This window comes from Carassius gibelio, chromosome B17 (genome assembly GCF_023724105.1).
Source record: "Carassius gibelio isolate Cgi1373 ecotype wild population from Czech Republic chromosome B17, carGib1.2-hapl.c, whole genome shotgun sequence".
Taxonomy (NCBI): domain Eukaryota; kingdom Metazoa; phylum Chordata; class Actinopteri; order Cypriniformes; family Cyprinidae; genus Carassius; species Carassius gibelio.
Window position 1 is genome coordinate 15,580,125 of NC_068412.1, and position 21,060 is coordinate 15,601,184.

Below are 21,060 nucleotides of genomic sequence, written 5' to 3' on the forward strand. Positions count from 1 at the left end.
TTTCCTTGCAGCGAAAATAAGATCACGCGGGGTTTTTAATGTTATCGTTGGATTGATAATGATTCCTGGCAGTGTGACACCTTCCCAAACCAATTTATGGGTTTCCACTCTTAGGTGGCTTATCATTCTTTAGCAAAACAGCCTGTCAGAGGCGAGTAAGGTTTTCACAGAGCTGACCAAATTCTGATTCATGTTGCTGATTCACGTAGAACTGATAACTGATCATATAAGAGATCTTAAATAAATGTTCTGCTCATGGTTCGAATGCCTTAGACTTTAATCTTCAAATGATGTGATAAGCCTTGTACACATGATTATCTCAAGAATACTGAGTGCTTTAATTTCCAACTTCAGCTTATTAAACATGGCCTTACACATAATTATTTTTTCCCATTCGTTTTTATATGGACATCGAAATATACACTATGTGACAAATATATTGGGACATGTGACCATTACACCAGTATTGATATTGCATTCTAAATACATAAAATTAATATTGGGCTCATTCCCCTTTGAAGCCATAACAGCTTCCACTCTTCTTGGAAGACTTTCCACAATATTTCGAAGTGTTTCTGTGGGAATTTTTGGCCATTCATCCCCTAGAGCTTTTGTGAGGGCAGGCACTGATTTTTGACGAGTAGACTTGGCTTAGAAGGTATAGATCAAGGCTCTGTGCAGGACCATCCAATTATGTCTTTATGGACCTTGCATTGTGCACTGGGGCACAGTCATGCTGGAATAAAAAAAGGGTGTTCCCCAAACTGTTCCCAAAATGATGGACGCATAACATGGTCCAAAATGTCTTGGAATCTCTTCACTGGGTGTAACCCCTGAAAATGCCCCCATGCCATTTTTTATCCTCCACCAAACTTTACAGCTACAGTCAGGCAGGTAACATTCTCCTGAATTCTGCAAAAGCCTGCTTATGCTTCTCCTGTCAGAGAAGCATGATTCGTCACTCCATAGAACACATTTCCACTGCTCCAGAGTCCAGGAGTGGCATGCTTTACATCACTCCATCTAATGCTTGGCATTCCTTTTGGTGATTTGAAGCTTCCATGCAGCTGCTTGGCCATGAAAACTCATTCAAGTGACTTTTACACACCAGACATGCACCTCAACATTCAGTAACCCCTCTTTGTGACGTCACATGATCTTCTGCTTGGAAGCTTTTATAACATACAGTCTCGCTGCATGGTTAGTGTATAGCAAAACCATGGTTAATTTGTAGTTACCATGGTTATCTAGTAACCCTATTTATTTATTTATTTTATAGTAAAACCATGATTATTTTTCATAAGGCTTAGGGAAATAAGGGGGGAAGCGGTTAGGTTAATAACCGTCCCATTTCAAATCAGTTGAATCAGTATATTTATACAAAGAGCCAATATTATGTTTCAATTGTTGTCTGTTTTAAGACCATGCATTTTCAATTAACGCATTTTGTCAAGCTAAACTAGGTGCTTATGGAGTAATAGGAACTGCTGGCTGTCTTTCATTGCGCGTGTCAGAGCAAAGAGCGCGAATGTAATGTTAATCAGATAGTTAGAAAGAAAGGGTTTAATATATATATATATATATATATATATATATATATATATATATATATATATATATATATATATATATATATATATATATATATTATTGAGATTTTCAGACGGACCTCAGAGAACGTAGAAATAGCGCTGCGACAGGATTTCAGAGATAGAAAAAGAGAGGGAGGGTGCGTGCGCGCGTGCCGTGTGTGTGTGTGTGTGTGTGAGAGAGAGAGAAAGGATGACAGAGAGAGCAGAGACAACAGCAGCACGAAACGGGACAGTGTACTCTTATTTGAGCTAAGTCAATTAAATAATGGATTTTTTACTTTCATGTGGTGATAATATTATTCAAAGCTTTCTGTGTCTTTATAAGTAAATTGTGTTTTCATCTACCGTTGGAGTCTCATGCAACTAGCTATGCATTATCCGTAACCATACATCCTACGCTGAGCCGGAAAAGACGCAACGCAAATTCTGCAAAACATAAGCTAAGTGACGGACTTAAAAGTAAAAGTTATTTTGGATACTCGGCTTGAAACGGACTGGTGACTTTGACTGGAAGTCTCCTGCGTGATGAAATGATGAAACCTGCAACTTCAGCTTGGTAAGTTTTTGAAATACTTGACGATATCTTGCTTAGTCACTTGGTCACTGGTGGGTACTCAGAATACCTCTCGTTTCATTTCTGAATGTTGAAAACATGAATGCGTGTCAGCTGGTCAGTTAAAACGAAACTGTTTCGTAGCCTACGTTAATGTTGTTAACAAAAACTATCACACTATAGAAAGCTTGTTGTTTTAGGGTAAAAGCTTAATATGTATGAATTATGTTTGTTTCCTCTCTGTCCTGAACCCTGTTAAAAATAGCTGTGTTCTGGAACATGTTTGCTGGTTTCTAGCTGGTGCAATGGCCATTAGTTAGTCCGTGCTTTTTTTTTTTTTTTTTTTTTTTTTTTTTTTTTTTTGATGGTGTAAGATTGTCTGTGATCTTGCTACCAGGTAGAAACAGGTATCATGTTTCAACACACACACACACACACACACACACACACGCACACACACACACACACACAAATAGCTCTTAAGCTGGAATTTCAAGTAGAAAGGTGCTCTGGTATCATGTAATCAGTTAATATCATAATTTATATTAAGATACTACAAACCTGAGGCAAACAGCAGGTAGAAAACATCAGCATGAGAAACTCATATTGCACCATCAATAAGACACAGCCAGACCGGTTTGCCGGTTTAATATTGTGTGTGCAGGTTTAATTTTAGGCTAGCTGAAAGTGTTTTTTTTTTTTTTTTTTTTGTATAGAAGAAAATCCGAACTCATAGCACAGAGTCAAATCATGTTTCTTTTCCTGGTTTCTTCCTAACACCCCCACCACATTCTTTAAATGAAGAAAGTCCACTGTGGTGTTAATTAACAGCCTTAATTACTCTTGAGGTGTGATGCTCAATCCATCAAGCTGAGTTTTTGAATGTCTGTGTGGAGCATCACAACTGACATGAATGACCACTGTTAAAGGTCATGGTCATGATCAGAGTGGATGATTGTTTGAGTTTTACAGTCTATCAGCATGTTTAAACTCTCAGCAGTGGTGTGATAATATATAAAGGGCAGACCACTGGTCACTGTAGCTCACGGAACAGCAACATCATTCAATCACATATGCGTAATTGCCTATTTCTCCTCTTTCACTTTTTTGCCTTTCTCTCGCTTCTTTCCTCCGGATTTGTCACCCTCTCTTGTCTGACTCTCATGCCAACACACCACATGCACAGCACAACTGCAGTGTGTGAGATGGACAGATAGCTGGTGTGAAAGGGGAGCATATGTGTTGGCTCTTTGGAAGCTCATGTGAATCGTCAGCAGAAAGCTGTGACCTCTCCAAGAAAATCCTCTGTCCAAACCTGCTCGAATGACCAGATCTGATGTATAAATATGAAAAATAATTGCATATAAGCATTCTGAAACATGATGCTTTGTAAGCCTAATCCAAATACAGAGAAGTGTTGTGGTGTCGTTAAAAGCATATTTTTAACCTTTATAATTACCACAATGCCGAGTCAAATTCATTTTTGTGTTGCAAAGGTTTTGGATGTGGGAGGAATATATTCTTCTCTGATCTTTTGAGATTTACCATGTTTGTGTGTCAAAACAATTTGAAGTTTGAAATGTAAACTCATTTCAGCTTTAATTTAGAAATGTTTTTCGATAGAAACTCACTGTTTAACCTTCAAACCTGGTTATATTTTATATTAATACATCTTTTAGTTTATTTATTAAGTCGTTTTCCTCTTGCATGCCATTGGTATCCATATTTTAGGGGATTTCAGGTTTTACTGTCCTTGTAGTGACATTTGGTCTTCACAAAGAGGGTTAAACCTGACTCCTCCTCACCTATATGTTCCATATATAGTATTCTCTAAGGATGGCTGTCCATCTCCAGCTATATGAAATCAATGAAAGGGATAAATTATACTGAGATTAAAGGTATAAAGCAGAAGATTGGGGAAGGGAGGAGAGCACCTGGCACTTTTCTTTGCTCAAAACACGAGTCTGTGTCTCTCAGTATCAGCTCACAAGCAGTGGAATTTTGCATTTGTGTAACCCTGGCAACATCTCTGGAGAATCAAAGCAATCCAGTTCTTCAATTTAGGAGATAACTAGTCATGGCAGGTAGATGGGGATTTTATATACATGGATTCATTTCATACTCATTATGGTTTATAGTTATGTTTTTTGGGTTTTATACAAGCATCATTACTGATTTTAGGTGATTGTATATTTTATAATTTGCCTTACACAGTTTTATACACATAGAATTTATTTTGCTATAAGATAACACTTCAAATGTCTAAATGGATGTGCATTCATTTATGCACCAATACCATTCAGAATAAAGGGATGGGACTTCAGAATAGGACTGTTAGGTGTCAGTGTGTGTGAAAACATATTTCATGTCATTTTCTTTCCAGTTCCATGTATGTAAGACTGCGAAACAGACTTTGCATGAAGAAGGTACTGGGATATTCACTGGTCGCCAGTGCCACACTGAACCCATCCTGGATTTAGTATAGAGGAGTTGAGCTTCTCTTCAACCTGTAAATGAACAAAACACACTGCAGCAATACAAATTTAGTGGAAGCATATATGCATGTATATGTATTTAGCTGTTTTTTATTTTGGAGATAATTTCAATTTATTTAGTCAGTTTAGACAGGGATGATCAGTGTAGCTAGATGTCTTGTACCAAATTTGACATGCAAATAAATCTTTATATATAATTTTATTTACATATGAGATTTGCATGTATGCTACCAAACTTCTGACTAAACTGGCTATGTGTTTTTGTTGAATCTTATTTGCATGTCAAGTCAAGTCAAGTCACCTTTATTTATATAGCGCTTTAAACAAAATACATTGCGTCAAAGCAACTGAACAACATTCATTAGGAAAACAGTGTGTCAATAATGCAAAATGAGGCATGTATTTATATTAAACATATATAGACTGTAATAGACTGGGTATGAAATATCCTAGACATTGAGCAGGAAACAAGAAGTACGTTTTATGCATCTGTATTTTCTGCATGTAGGAAAAAAAAAATTTGTCTGAATATTTTTTTTTTTTAATTGCAATTCATCAACAGTATAACTCAAAGCTTTTGTGTCTTAGTCAAGGTAATTGTGGAGTCCTACGTATTAAAGTAAAAAAAATAAAATAAAATTCCTCGCTTAATGCTATTGAGATCATTTTAATCTGTGCTTTTCTGAAGGAAGGATGTACTGACAAGGCATACACAATATTCCCTTACAATATTTGTCAGATGAAACAGGTGACATAGTTTGGAATATTTCTATTTCTCATTTGCCTTACAGCTGTAACTTTTTTTTTTTTTAAATATAACCTTTAAAGAACCCTTATTTCTAAACTTCACCTTCTGCTCTACAGAACTCTCTCATGTTTGTGTATATGCTTTTTTTCTCTCCCTGTCATCCCTATTTTATAATTGTTTTTCCCCAGTGTGTGAGTTCATTACTCTGTAATGGATGATTACATAATATCTATAACTACCTCCAGATCATTAGCATTTACTGCCTCTTGGTTCTATTTCTCTCCAGTCATTACAGTCAATTTCTACCCATGAGCCAAATATGGCACAACATTTTTTTTTTAAAGACTGTCTTGACAGCTTTGCTTAGTTAATGTTTCCTGCTGAAGTTACTATCTATTTCTACATCTTGCAATAATGTGATATTTACTACCAGTTTTGATTATTTTTGACTGAATTTATATTCCTGATAATTAAAAAAAAAAAACTGAAGGTTTCCATTTTTTATGCATTTGTAGTTGCTTTAATAGTTAATTTTGTTCAAAAAGTGTGACACAGCAATTAAATTAAGTTAATTAAGTTTATCAAAGGTATTTGTTTATTTTGGAACAGGTCTTATTTTGTTTATTTTTTGGTGTTCCACAGAGACTTAAAGATCAACTCATTGGCCAAAGACAGTCTGTGAATCATGTGTGCAGTGCGGCTCTTGTAAGGTGACTCCTGATGGTTTATCTCAGTCTTCTATTGTGCTTTCAACACAGTCATCTCTTTCTAATCATTACAAACAATCTCTGTATTTTCTTGAACTCACACACAGGCATGTTCGCTCACACACATGATGACGTGTTGGGCATCAAGGATTGTCCCACTTTACTGTTCACTTACAGAATTAAATATATAACACCTCTGATGTAGCAAGGACTTCTTCTCTCTTTCAACACATCTGATGCAACTTCAAAATGCTATGCGTAAGCTCGATATCTTTGAGCTAAATATGTATGTGTGTGTGTGTTATAGACAAAGTTTGGTGTTAAAGAAAAAATCATTACCCTTTAAAAGGTTCTGTCCATCACTCCCTTGCAGGTTAGAAATAATAGGCCATCTTGGTGGAGATTGGAGAAGCAGCTAAAAGGATTTTTTTTTCTTTCACTGAGGGTCAGATTGTTATATACACCAGAAGTTAGCCTTAAGGAGAAAATCCCACAGCATCACCTTGAGCTGTTCATGTTTGGAACAAGTCTTGACCTTAATAAGTGGCTTAATTTAAACTCAGGTCAAGTCCAGCTGAATTCATTTTTAAAAAAAAGACAGGTGATCTTGTTATCTGATTCAGCAGGTTCAGGTTCAGTGCCAGCCAAGCTCTCAGCAGAGATGATTGAATGCTGTTCTTCTGAGCTATTAAAAATTCATCACTTCCCAGGTTCCACCATGTCACTGCAGTCTTTGTGTTCTGTGGAGCCTGACGTGATGGAGGAACTCAACGTGTTCATCAAGCATTCCGAGGTGTCTCTGTTTCAAAGCTCCTTGGCTAAAACATGTTTTCCATTATTTTTGAAATGTTGACTCTCAGAGAAGTCAGGGGTTGTTTTTCTCTACATGTGCTTTGAAGATTGTAACATGACTTCGAAACATGCTTCAAAGAAAGAAGCGCTATGAGTTCATTTGACAAGGACAGTCAGCCTTACCTTGTTAAGATCTTTATTTCCTTACTGCAGATGGTACAGATTAACTCTTCACCTTATGTGCTTAGCTTGGTCCACAGTTTCGTGATTCAGAGTTTCGGTGCTTGTGAGGAGAACAATCCAGAGAGGCTTAAATAAATAGTTAATCCAAAATATGGTTAAAAAAAAAAAACTAATTTACTCACCAACCATGTCATGTTTTTTCAGAAATCACAAATTGGCTGAAATTAGGTGAAAAATGCACTAATGGCTGTCAAGTAAGGATGCATGATATATATCTGTACCATATCGGTTATTAGCATTTTTTCAGAATTACCTATTTTTACCATTTACCATTTATACCGGTAATAATACTGATTGGACATTAGGTGGTTTTTAACCATTTATATTGGTGCATTCCTTCTGTCAATCTCCACACGACACCATGAAAGCATTCCATTTGAGTTGTGCATTAATCCATATATTCTGAAGGCATTTACCATTGCAAAATATGGTGCCATTGATTTATTGACAATGTCAATCAATCCTGACATGACAGATATACAGCAGATTATTGTAAATAATGACCTAAATTTCAGCATGTTCCTCACACAAATCTGTTGCATGGCTTGAAAAGAACTTGAAGTCTGTAAATAAGTCATAAAGGTTTGGAACAACATGAAGGTGAGTACATGATGACAGGTTAACTGTTTCTTTAACATTTTCAACTCTGCTTCAAAACGTCTTCAGATATTTTTTGATTGAAATGGTGAAGACTTATCTGCTAGAGCTATTTTAGGAGTGCTAACTGTTTAGCATGGAAGTTCTGCAATGTAATTCAGTCAGAGGTTTACATGATTAGTGAAGGTTTAAGAAGGCAACAGATGAAAACCTCATGAACACTGTGAGGCTTAGGGTCTTTTGCGGCTTAGCTGGTTTAACACTGATGAGATGCCAAACTACATTTTAAAGCATTGCAGCACTAGAATCTTTGCTTTTTAAAATTTTCCCCCCACTTGCTTTTGGACCTTTGTTGGCTTCTATGGAGTTGTAGAGACACTGATTGAACAGCCGATGAGAGTCGACAAACATATTCTGTTTACATCGCAAGATTGAGGATGTTCCATGAACAGATCAAAGCAGAGTTTGTATCTGACACATTTATTTTAACTATAAAAGAAAATGTCTTTTATTATTTGATGAACACTATTCAGTCTCTGTACTGAGCACAATCATTCCATTTGTAAAATCGAATTTGCTTTGACTGTAGATAATTGCTAGGTTTTCTATAGATCACTCTTAGGACAACCATTAAATCGCAACCATTTAATGAGTTAAATCAGCCTTAGGCTACATTGATATTGATTGTTCCCAGATACATTGATCAACGCAAATGAACAAGTGTGTTAAGACTCTTCTGTTTATAGATATTCACAGACCTTGCATGTCACTCTGACGATATTTGACCTGTGATCATAAAGCTCTTGAATCTATAATTCAAATGCAGCGCACGTTGCCCCGAGTACCGAATCCCATGTTTCAAACTCAAGCCACACTCTTCACCTGGTCTTCAATATTTAATTCAGAAAAGCAAACAGCTGTCCTGCCTCAACAAAACATCTTCACACTTATCATTCTTGGCCTCTGTTAACGGCCGGGCTCATAAAGGTCTGATGAATCTCATCTACAGGACATTCACGCCGAGAGTGAAAAGGTTGAAGGGGCAAGAAAATATATTTGCAGGGCTGAGCACTTATTTGATTGGAAAGACCACTAGGATGTGATAACACTCGAGAAGAAGCGCTGTTTTCTTAAGAAAGAGTTCTATATCAGTTCAATCGGTTGTTATCTACCAGATGCTTTTCAACCCAATGTGACCTACAGTGCAGTAATTATAGCTCCAGTCCTCAGGAGCAATCTAGGGTTCACAGCCTACATTATAAGAAATAAAACCGCTCTATGTAAAAGAGAAGAGAAACCGATCAGATAACTCATTACATCATGCATTTATTGGTTTTTCTCTAAAACTCTATTTGAATAAACTTATATGACCATATACCTTACTGCTGAATAAAAGTTTACCCTGGACCTTAGAAACTCAATAGGACTGCAGAGAGCTCTACAAATTGAGGTCACTGCTTTCAAGCCGATATTGAACTGGTCCTTGGAGCTTGCTAGAATCGTAATTCTTCAGTGAAGACAACTAGAACTGAAAAATCAATTTGACTTGCTCCATACACAAATGCAGAGATGCACTGAGCTGTTTGACTGTAGTCTCTGTGCTTGTGTGTCAATTACAATCCCAGACCGCAACTTGATTGCTGCTGTCTGTTTTTGATTTGGTGTTTTTCCCTACAGTATATTCATTTCCTTACAGGGATCCACAGTAATGCTTTTTTTTCCACTGGAAGTTCTGATATGCACTTGCCCGGCCAATATTTTCAGTTAGATTTAAGGTGATTTAAATTATTGATCAAACAATGATTTTGGTTTAGCAAAAATGTATGTGTCAGAAAAAGAAAAAACATTCTGTTGGTGATTAAAATTTGTACTTGCCCAGTAAATATTTTCAATTATAATTTTTTTTATTGTTTAGCAACAATTTATGTGTCGAAAAAAATATTTACATTTTCAACATTATGCTTAGTCAGGCTGTTGTCCCCACATGCTTCAAAGCTACCACCATCATTCCAGTCCCAAAGAAAGCCGTCTCCATCCTACTTCAATGACTACCATCCAGTTGCACTTACTCCTATTCTCATGAAGTGCTTTGAATGGCTAGTCATGCTCAATATCAAGTCTGCCCCCAACCAACACCCGGACTATTTTCAGTTTGCATATCGATCCAACTGCACGACCAATGATGCCATCACCACTACCCTACACTCAGCACTCACACATCAAGACTCAAATGTCAGAATACTGTTCATAGACTTCAGTTCAGCATTCAGCACAATCATCTCTTTATAGCTCATTCACAAACTGGTCCAGCTGGGGCTCAAAACTTCGTTGTGAAACTGGCTGTTGGATTTTCTGATTGGAAGACATCAGGCAGTATGGGTCAGCAGTAACACATCCATCACCATCACACTGAACACTGGGGCCCCCCAAGGATGTGTGCTGAGCCCCTTCCTCTTCACTCTGCTGACCCACAACTGCAAATGTCACACAACTCCAAACTCTTCATTAAGTTTTCGGATTATACAACTGTGATGAGAGAAACTACAGAGCAAGGGGAGCCGCCTGGCCAGGTGATGCAGTGACAACAATCTATCTCTGAATGTAGAGAAGACAAAGAAGATTGTTGTTGATCAGGTGCACACTAAACATGTTCCTCTGACCATCACTGGTGCGACTGTGTAGACAGTGAGCAACACCAAGTTTCTGGGTGTGCACATCACAGGAAACTTCTCTTGGACTGACAACTTCGCAACTCAGCAGCTATCTACTTCCTCCGCAAACTGAGAAGAGCCAGAGCCCCGGTCCCCATCTTGTGTACCTTGTGTAACACAATAGTAATCGTGTGCACGTTTTAGTACATTGAAGGAAAGAATTAGTAAATCGTGCACACAATTTATTTATTTTTTCTTCCATGTATATTACAGATAATTTTCTATATATAATGAAATTATTGTTGTAGTGACACTGGTGCAATATAGTAACCGAAATTCTCTTAATGTGTCCTGGTCCACCTTATTCCCCTTGTAACTTTAAGTCTCATAGTAACTCATGTGTTGTTTAAAGCTGCAGTAGGTAACTTTTGTAAAAATATATTTTTTACATATTTGTTAAACCTGTCATTATGTCCTGACAGGAGAATATGAGACAAAAAAATCAAGCTCCTCTGGCTCCTCCCAGTGGTCCTATTGCCATTTGCAGAAAGTCATCTGCTCCCGGTAAAAAACAACCAATCAGAGCTGCGGTCCGTAACTTTGTTTGTGTTCAAAATGTAGAAAAATTTATATAATAAGTGAGTACACCATGAAACCATTTTCCAAACCGTGTTTTTAGCTTTTCCTGAATCACTAGGGTGCACCTATAATAAGTGTTTATATTCTGACTATTTTAGATAACTTCTGGGGTACCGCGGCGGAGTAACCCAGTACCTTTGTGATTCTTCATAGACATAAACAGAGAGAAGTAGTTCCGGCTACAATGTTCTTCCGCAAGACGCAAGCAGTTCTGTTTATTAACCACTAGAGCATCAAAAGTTACCGACTGCAGCTTTAATTCAAGTCTCCAGTTGTACGTATTTCTACATCGGTAGGCTTTTACACACATCAACACCCAGAATTATACCACTTGTCCACTCATTGCTGTTCAAAACTTCACAAAGTTCAGAGCCAAAGCCAAACACAACAACAAGGGCAAGAGTGGGAGGAGATGATGTTGAAAAGCAGAAATGGAGGAGGTCAAACGGTATCAAAGAGACATGTGAAGCCTGCCGGCATACTTTGCAGGTTTTTTTTTGTTGTTGTTTTGTTTTATTTTTTTGGTGCAAATGTGACAGTTATCAGACCTGACAGGAGAGGAGAAAGGTCAGAGAATCTTTCAGTTGGGCCTGGGGTAGATTTTTATTACAATTTTTGACCTACTTGTTGGACATAGACATTTACATTTCAAATGTAAAATTATGTTCTGGGCAAAAGCTTTCATGCAAAAGCAACTAATATATATATATATATATATATATATATATATATATATATATATATATATATATATATATATATATATATATATATATATATATATATATATAAAAAGGAAGTGGCAGAAAGGAAGAAAAGACACGTGTCCTTGCAGAAGTGTGAAGATCTGACCTGATTATAACTTCTTGTAAGAAATGAAAAAGTATAGCACAGAAATACCTACTGACGAGTCTAGGACATACAGTCACCTTAGGGATACAGGACAAAATCACCTTGGACAACCATTTACCAATGTGCCACATTCAGACCACACACTTGCCTTTGCATTAAATAAATATAGACACCATTCAGCATCTAGGTTTGAATGTTTGGAATGTTCCCATACAAAATTATATAGTTTACATTATATATTACATTGTATAACATATATTTTTGGAGTACATTTAGCAAGAATACTCTTTATTTTTCACATTAATTATTTAATGTATCATTAAATTAACTTTGCACCGCTTCCCAGCCCAACTCACCTCATTAAACTGACAATGACAGTCCCACAAGTATGCCCAAAACGGCTTGATCTTCAAAAAGAACACATTGTTTTTGATGTTTGCAAAGTGACTGAATGTATTAAGTCAATAAAGGACATCCCAAATACCATCAGATCACATGTGCCTCTACAGAGGGTAAAGAAACAACAGAAACTCCAGACGCAAATTCAAAAGCTTTAGTGCAACTTCAAATCTTGTTCGTACCTTCCAGAAGTGCATTACAACCTCCTACGGTTCCTAGTAGATCTGTTGCCCATCTGTAGATCACGTGCCCACAAAAGGTGCTTCTTAATAGAAAATGTTTGAAATGGTGGTACTTACCTGGTGACTCATCCAGGGTGTTGGAAGAGGCACAATGATTTTTGTTAACTCTGGACCAGTGTTCCTCCTACACATCTGAGCTGCATCTAAGAAGAAGAAAACATTTATATATCTCCTCTATTAATCCATGTTGAGGAGATTTCAGGACTTCTGTTCTGCTCACTTACAGTATCAAAGCTAATATTGAGGTCATGGGTCTATTTAAGTCATTCAAATCGGACATAGATTTGTTATGAAGCTATCTCACGACCAATTTTTATCATATTTTACAAGGTGGCTAATTTGTACGATTTTTATTGATTTCTGTGAGGGGTATGTTTAGGGTTGGTCATTCCTATGAATTCCTACAAATTTGTCACCTTGTAAAATACATATGACTTTTTACAAAATGTGAAAATTTGTTCGTGTGAGGTTGTACGAATTTGTACGAATTAGCCACCTCAAAAAATATGTACGAATTGGAAGGATCAGATAACGGCAACTTCAAATTTTAAATGGCAACAATTTTAATGGCAACTTCTAAATTTAAATGTTAAATGAATAATGGTTAAATATAAACAATTATATGGTGCGACTTATTTATCAAAATTAATTTGACATGAACCAAGAGAAATGAACTAACAGAAAACATTACCGTCTCCAGCCGCGAGAGGGCGCACAGGATGCGTTTGCAGTCCGCAACTCTGTACGTGAACGATCGCTGCACTGCTGCAGATGCACCGCCCCTGGAACGCACTGACGGACCGCAAATGCATGAACGCTGGAATCCGTTAACATGGGTAAAAAAAATACGAAACGCATACGTACTGCAGACGAATTATGTGTGAAACAAGTGTAAGGTTGTATGCACCTTGTGCAATGTGGAATTCCTTTACAGCTTTCTCAAGCAGTTTGTGATGCATTTTGGAAACAGGAGATAAAGACTTAACATAACTTTTAGTCATTATTTTATTTGGGTAGCACACATATTCTGAATGCCTTCGGCAGAATTCAAATGAGCCATTTTAATCTAGATTAATTCCAAGATTACAGTGAGATTCATCTAGATTTAAAAAAAAAAATATCTATGCCCACCACTAATACACCACTGGAAATAAGGTTGCTAGAGTCTGGAGGAAGGGTTTTTGTGAAATGCGAGGCAAAATCATCACAATTAAAAGAACCAAAGACTTTAACTACTTCAGTCTGTGTGCATTGAATTTATTTAATAAACGAGTTTCACAATTTGAGTTGAATTACTGAAAAAAATTAACTCTTCCACAACATTGTAATTTATTGAGATGCACCTGGATAAGGATACTCCACTCAAACACTCCACTGATGCACAACTCAAAAACATACAAGACTGACATCATTCAATAACATCCAGGTCTGCTCTGTTACCATGGATGCTGTCTGTTTCATTTTATAACCACTGGCAGATAAATTGAGTGTAGAAAATAAATAAAAATAAACCCTCATCCCTGACCATTTTCCATTCTCAGAACAAACAATTCACTTACTCCATTAAGTAGCGCTATAACTGTATTTGTTCTGTGCTTTTTATTAGCATCACATGGGAAGATTTTAATATCGAACTTTTAGTTGGGATGTCATTGTACGTGCATGCATTGCAGAAGCTCTGCTTTCTTTATTTTTACAATTAAAGGGACAGTTCATCCAAAATTGAAAGTATCAACACAACTTCCTCACCCTGATGCTGTATGACATTATTTTGCAAAACAAAAATGATAATATTAACAGTGCTTCAACTGTTATACAGCGAAAGTCAGTGTGGTCCAAAACAACATTAGACCCTATTGACTGCTCACCCTAACTTTATTAACAAAGATCCGAAGCCATATAGAAAGAACAAAAAAAAAAATGCCAAGTTTAGTGCTGTAAAACTGTGGTTTGAACCTGATTTTTTTTTTTTTGTTTTGCTGCAATTCACACTTTTGCACATTATGTTTAAATTGACGTAAGCTTTTGGTTTATGTGTACATATCTTCATTATATTTTGACTTGTTTTTGGATCTATGCACTTGAAGGCTTTCACCCTTTAATTCTGGACACGTGTTTGGTGCTATTCCATTTCCTCTTTTTGTTTGTGCCATCAAGTCAAACACACAAAAATCCAACCGGACAATTGACAAATATAAGCTGACAATTACAAAGTACAAAGGCATTTTACAAAGTTTTGTGCATTTGAGTGTATGTGAGGATTCGGTCAGTACTGGCAATAAATATGCAAGACACTTTTGTGTTGTCTGAGCATTTGTTAAGTCAACCTGCCAGTCTCAAAGTCTCCTTTCCTCTTGATATATTGACCTGGGTTTTTAATTTAGTTATTTTGACTGTCTTTCAGCAATTACACATAACCTAACAAAAGTAGGGAAAACGTTGGGCCAACATTTGGAGCATGGTAATACCCTCCGGTTGGCCTCATTAGCGTACAGCCTGTTGGATCTGCTGGTGTGGAGATAATCCGCTGTTGTTTCCTGCCGTCTCACATGAAGTATATGCTAATGATGACACTGTTTTACAGAGATACAAGCCACAACAACAGAACTACATTCTGTTCTTTAGTTTGTTGAGTTTAAATCCTCTTTAACATCTGAAACTCACATTTTGAAGTCTTTGCCCAGTTCTCACATGCTGGCTGCATTTCATATTGTTTTACATTATAGTATAGAGTATAGTTTTAAAAGTTTGGGAACTGTTAGATTTTTTAAAATAAAAGAATACTTTTATTCAGCAATGGTGCATTCAATTGACCTAAAGTGGCACTAAAGACATTTATAATATTACAAAAGATTTACATTTCAAATAAATGTTCAACTATCCTGTTCATCACCGAATGCTTTTTTATTTTAAATGTATTATTATAATTTTTTTTGTGCATTGTATTAACCTGCAGTTTTGTTGTTGAGATGTTCATCCTGGCTACTATAGGTAAACCAACACCATTTAATAGAAAAGGTGTTGGGTCCTGTTGGGATGTATGACCTTTATGCTTTCAATTACGAGTACGGAAATGGCATGTTTTATACATGAAGGACAGTGGACGAGTTTTCTTTACAGAATTTCAATTTCAAATCTGAATGCTTGGCCCTAAAAGCATCACACAGAATATAAATTGCACCACAATTATTATTATTATTTTTTTTTTCCCACTTAGCTTGACATGTACGGAGACATGTCATGATTGACTTTTCTATAAATATTCAGATATGTATATCCCTATGTGTGTGTATCTAACTATGAAGAAAAGGAAATGTGAGTGTGTTCTGCAGCACACCGGAAACTGCTAATGTTTTAGTAAAGATGCTGGCAGGTGATGAGACTGACGTGTGTGACCTGATGGCAGGAGAGTGAGCTCTACGGTTTGGTTTCTTTTTCACCAGGACAGAACCAGAATGCTTGCAGGTGTCATGGCACATTGTTAGTCAGACACAGGAACTCTGGAAGCTCCATGGTGACAGGTTTCCCCTCGAGGCTCTATAATACTCTAGATACTCATCAATCAAAGCTTGAGTCTGAAAAGCAGAGCCAAGAGTAAAGAAATATGTTAATGGAGGCAAAACTTACTACATACATTTGAAAAGATATCAGAAAAATAATGAATCAGATTTGTGAGCAAGTATCTTGATTTGTGCATGCACAATGGATGTCATTATGGTGAATTGATTTGTGCTCTCTCATGTAATTCAGAAAATAGTGTGTAGGTAGATTAAGAGCTCTGGAAACTGAAAAAGCTATTTACAGCTGCTATCTATTAGCTAACTATTCTGCACTAATTTAAATGAATAAATACAAACTAACAGTAAATCGTACAATGAGCTTCTGATTCACAACCAATCAAAAATGCCTTTTGATTTAGTTCTTCACTTCTTTCCCAGTTTGGTCATTTTCTAATTATACATGTATAATTGTATATGTATTATTTATTTTGAAATGAATAATTGTATATGTATTATTTTGAAATGATTTGTAAATATTATGTATTACATTTATAAATATAATTTAAACAATTTATACAGTTTTACATTTAGTTTAATTATACGTTATACAACAATAAATTCACTGTTAGAGACACCTTTGCGAGAAAATTTTGGCATTCAAGAGTCATTCTGTATTAAGCTCTCTGGCAATTTTGAGCAGTCACAACTTCTTATTATATTTCTTAAAGATTAACTGTTGTGTATGTAAAAATTAGGGGTCGAATGATTTGTGTTTTTCAGGTCTGATCCTGATACCGATAATTACAGATCAATTATGCCGACAACCGATATATCTGTCTAGTGTAAAGATTAAATTAATGTCAAAATTAAGAATAATAAGGGCTCTGAAAAAACTGTTTAAATGTTTTGTTTTGTTTTATCGGGAAACCAGTTTTAAAAATTAAGAAACAGATAACCATGAAAAGGCTTAATACTGGTGCCAATAATCGGTTGACCCCAAGTAATGACCAAAATCATAAAGTTTACTCTGACTTTCCCATTCTTCATTCTCTTTCTTTTTCTCTCTTCCAGATCTTCATTTGGATTGAATCCTTTCATCTGGACTAACACCTTCATGAGGACAATACTCAAAACAAGAACTTGTACAGCCTGGGGTGTTCTGCGAAACTGCAAAATCAGCTTTCTTTGAACCATTTGCAGCCATCAGTGGATCTACAGGAAATAAAGGAATATTCTGTCCCATTAGTTTGAAACTGCTAATTCTTTGCAGACCAACAGCAGAATAAATTAAAGTCTTCCAGCAGTTCATAAGAGCCGAAATAGAAGGATCTTCAGTTCTCATGATAGAATAAGAGACTATAAAGAAAATAATATGCAGTGATTTAAGGGCTAAAGGAATATTTTTATAACTCAAATTCAAACGCAAAGGTTAAAAGCTTCCTCGTTTATTCTGTGGCATTTAACTTTCTGTGCACGTCAACGTACTGCTCAAAAAAACATTAGAAACAGTCACTGTATTTTTAGTCATGAATTACTGCTCACATTTATTAGCCATGACCTTCACAAAGGCAAAGCAAATCACTAATATCTGCAACTAACAAACTAAATGACTTTTTTACCCAAGATGTTTCCATGGATTAATTGATCCTTAATGCTAAGAATCATGCATAGATGATATGAAGTGCTGGTGAACCATGCAACATGGATCTGGTGAACAGCTCATATGAGTTCTTCCTCGTCAATGCCACAATCAGTCCCACAACACTGGAGCCCTGGGATGAAGCTACACTCCTCAGTCTTCAGATCTCCATCTCTGCCATGCTAGCCATCGTCACTTTGGCCACCGCTCTGTCCAACGCTTTTGTGATCGCCACCATTTTCCTCACACGCAAACTTCACACCCCTGCCAACTTCTTGATTGGCTCTCTCGCAGCGACAGACCTCCTGGTGTCCATTTTAGTCATGCCAATCAGCATTGTGTACACGGTCAGTAAGACTTGGACCCTTGGTCAGATTGTGTGTGATATCTGGCTATCATCTGACATAACGTTCTGTACGGCTTCCATTCTGCACCTGTGCGTTATCGCGCTTGACCGATACTGGGCCATTACTGATGCCCTGGAATACTCGAAGCGTCGCACCATGCGGCGAGCGGCACTGATGATCGCCGTAGTGTGGGTAATCTCGGTTTCCATCTCCTTGCCTCCTCTCTTCTGGCGGCAGGCAAAGGCCCACGAGGAGCTCACGGAGTGCATGGTCAACACCGACCAGATCTCCTACACGCTCTATTCCACATTCGGCGCGTTTTATGTTCCCACAGTCCTCTTGATGATTCTCTACGGGCGTATCTATGTGGCGGCTCGCTCCAGGATCTTCAAAACACCGGCGACCAGTGGAAAACGGTTCACCGCTGCTCAGCTCATCCAGAACTCGACGGGTTCTTCGCTCTGCTCCCTGAACTCCACTTCTAATCAGGATGGACAGCTTCATCCTGGAGGAGGAGGAGGTGGTGGAGGTGGGGGAGGAGGGTCTCCTCTTTTCACGAACAGTGTCAAAGTGAAGCTGGCTGATAGCGTGCTGGAAAGAAAGCGTCTTTGTGCCGCTCGGGAGAAGAAGGCCACCAAGACTCTTGGGATTATCCTGGGTGCGTTTATAGTGTGCTGGCTCCCATTCTTCGTGTTCACGCTGGTGATGGGGGTCTGTAAAGACTGCTGGTTTCATCCTGTACTCTTTGATGTGTTCACCTGGCTGGGGTACCTCAACTCGCTCATCAATCCAGTCATCTACACTGCCTTCAATGATGACTTCAAACAAGCCTTCCACAAACTCACCAAGTTTAAAAGATGCTACTGATGTTACACGCCTCCCATGTGCTTTGACAGATTCATGACTTAGGTTTAAGAGGGTTTCTGCAGAAAATATCTGAATCCTGTGAACATTCATCGTTCATCTGCTGTTGAGGACCCAACGTACCTTACCGTTCGTTTTTCAGTGAGCTCCTAAATGCACACGTAGTGTCTGGTCGATGTATATTACTGTTCTCATGAGACAGCTTGTAAAATATTGTGCCATATTGTTGATGCTTCCTCGTAGTTTATGAATGCATGCAAAGATTATGGATCCTTCGCTAGAGAGCAACGTTCTACTGTCTCTGTAACTAATAGCTGTCTATAAACTGCCTTATTTACCAGAAACAGACTGATATTAATATCAAAGGCTATTTATTTAAAAAGAACACAAATAAATAAAGGCTGTTGTTCCCAAAGGAACGAATATATGGGTCCCCTGAGGACAAAGCTGAAGTCCATGGACATTAGCATAGACTCCCGAAATAAAACTGTTCATTATAGAAGATTAAACAAAGCTTTAGGTTTTTGTATTTTTGAGTGACAGGACTTTGGTGTTAGTTTCCTCTTTAATTTTGATGTCAGAGTTTGAGGAGTTTTATGATCATGAAGATGAAAAACAGGCTTCGGGCTGCATGGCTCATTTCAGGACATGATGAAGCAGAAGGAGGGCATATAATGATCAAAAGTTCAAATTCTGGATGTACCTGATGAGAGAGAATGATGTGTTTTGACACAATGTGCCAGCTTTAGCTCATTTCTAGAAAAAAGTACTACTGAAGGAGTTTTATGATGTTAAGGTCATTATTTCATCAAATATCACAATAACGCACCTCTGACTGCAGTGGTATATATGAATAATGGCATCCTGGAAATTTGTCAACTTTGCCCTCCCATCACTATTTCTTATGATGAAGGTCAGCCATGTTGGTTCAGAAGGTTTTTTTTAATAAGAAAATACTTTAATAAGAGACCATAGACCTGAGTCATAAAGGAATAATGAGCCATATCCCCTGAACGCATTGCCCGCAGGCTCTCAAACAGCATTTGAGAGTGCAGGGTAAAGCTGTGCTGGGCTGTTTGGTCGAGATAGATGGTCTGTACATTCAAAGTCTGTATATCTACAGAAAAAGCTCCCTCTCACTTATCCACGCAGCAAGGATGAGGTCACACCCCATAAAATAGATCTTTAGAGACTCATTATCATTCACATCCACCAGTAAATCTAAACACAAATGCATTAATTTGCCAGTATACCATCGTGTGTTTGGTACATGAAGGCTGTTGCGATGTGTGTGAAGTTTATCAGAGTATGGCCATCATGAGATGGACTAGAAGATCAAACATCTTTGTGATGTAGATGAGGTACAGTCTGAAAAAAAAAAATATAAGCATGATAGGAACTTTCCATTCACATCTCTATTGCATTTATTCTAAGCTAATGACATTTCCCATCCCCTAAACCTACACTGAAAAACAATTGTTTTAGGATTTACTGTGAATCAACATTCTAGATATCGCTAGTAAATTTCACAAACAATTACAATGACACAGCGTGCCGTTTTTTTCAAGCAGAGAGACTGAAATAGCATTTAAGCATTAGATGTAACACTTTACAAAACCGTGGCACTAATACGCTTTAATTCATGCATAACTAATGCATATATAAACATGAGTTGATGTATAACTAATGAAGAACTAAACCATTTATTAATAATAACTGCATCAGCAACAATTTCACAAAACGTTTTTTCCTATTTTTTGGCCTAAAATGACTGATTTTGCTGCGACTTTTCTCAAAATTTGCTGTGATATTTGCAAAACTTTGTAGGTATCCAGACTAGTGTTTGAGGACACCAGTATAGTGCTATTAAGTTCTACAGAAGGTGGCACCAGCACATGACCCTAAAGCACTCGGTCGCCCTAATCACACATGTACATCTCAGAGATGTTTATAGATGTCTGCATTTACATATGCCAGATGTGTTTTTAAGAGTGCTTGCTCATCTGCAATACGTCTCAAAGATGTTTCCTATCAGATGTCTAGTAGACATTTATTTGATTGCATGTAAAACTGACATTTATCAAAATACAAAGCAGATGATTCCCAGATCTTTAGCAGACGTCTTACAGATGTAATAAATATATTACATCTGATAAAATTTACTTTTATTACTGTCATTCATAATGTCTAAAATAAATAA

General features: G+C 37.2%; 1 protein-coding gene across 1 annotated transcript; it reads left to right on the top strand.

Annotated features, from left to right (window-relative positions):
• Positions 1 to 1,782: 1,782 nt before the first annotated feature.
• Positions 1,783 to 19,435, top strand: htr1d (5-hydroxytryptamine (serotonin) receptor 1D, G protein-coupled). Its single transcript, XM_052580126.1, has 2 exons — positions 1,783 to 2,148; positions 17,082 to 19,435. The coding sequence occupies exon 2, from the start codon at positions 17,712 to 17,714 to the stop codon at positions 18,861 to 18,863; it is 1,152 nt and encodes a 383-aa protein (XP_052436086.1). The 5' UTR covers positions 1,783 to 2,148; positions 17,082 to 17,711; the 3' UTR covers positions 18,864 to 19,435.
• The last annotated feature ends 1,625 nt before the right edge of the window (positions 19,436 to 21,060 follow it).

What these genes read in the sequence shown, in the direction of transcription:
- htr1d (XM_052580126.1), top strand. Translation starts at nt 17,712, where the DNA reads ATGGATCTGGTGAACAGCTCATATGAGTTCTTCCTCGTCAATGCCACA.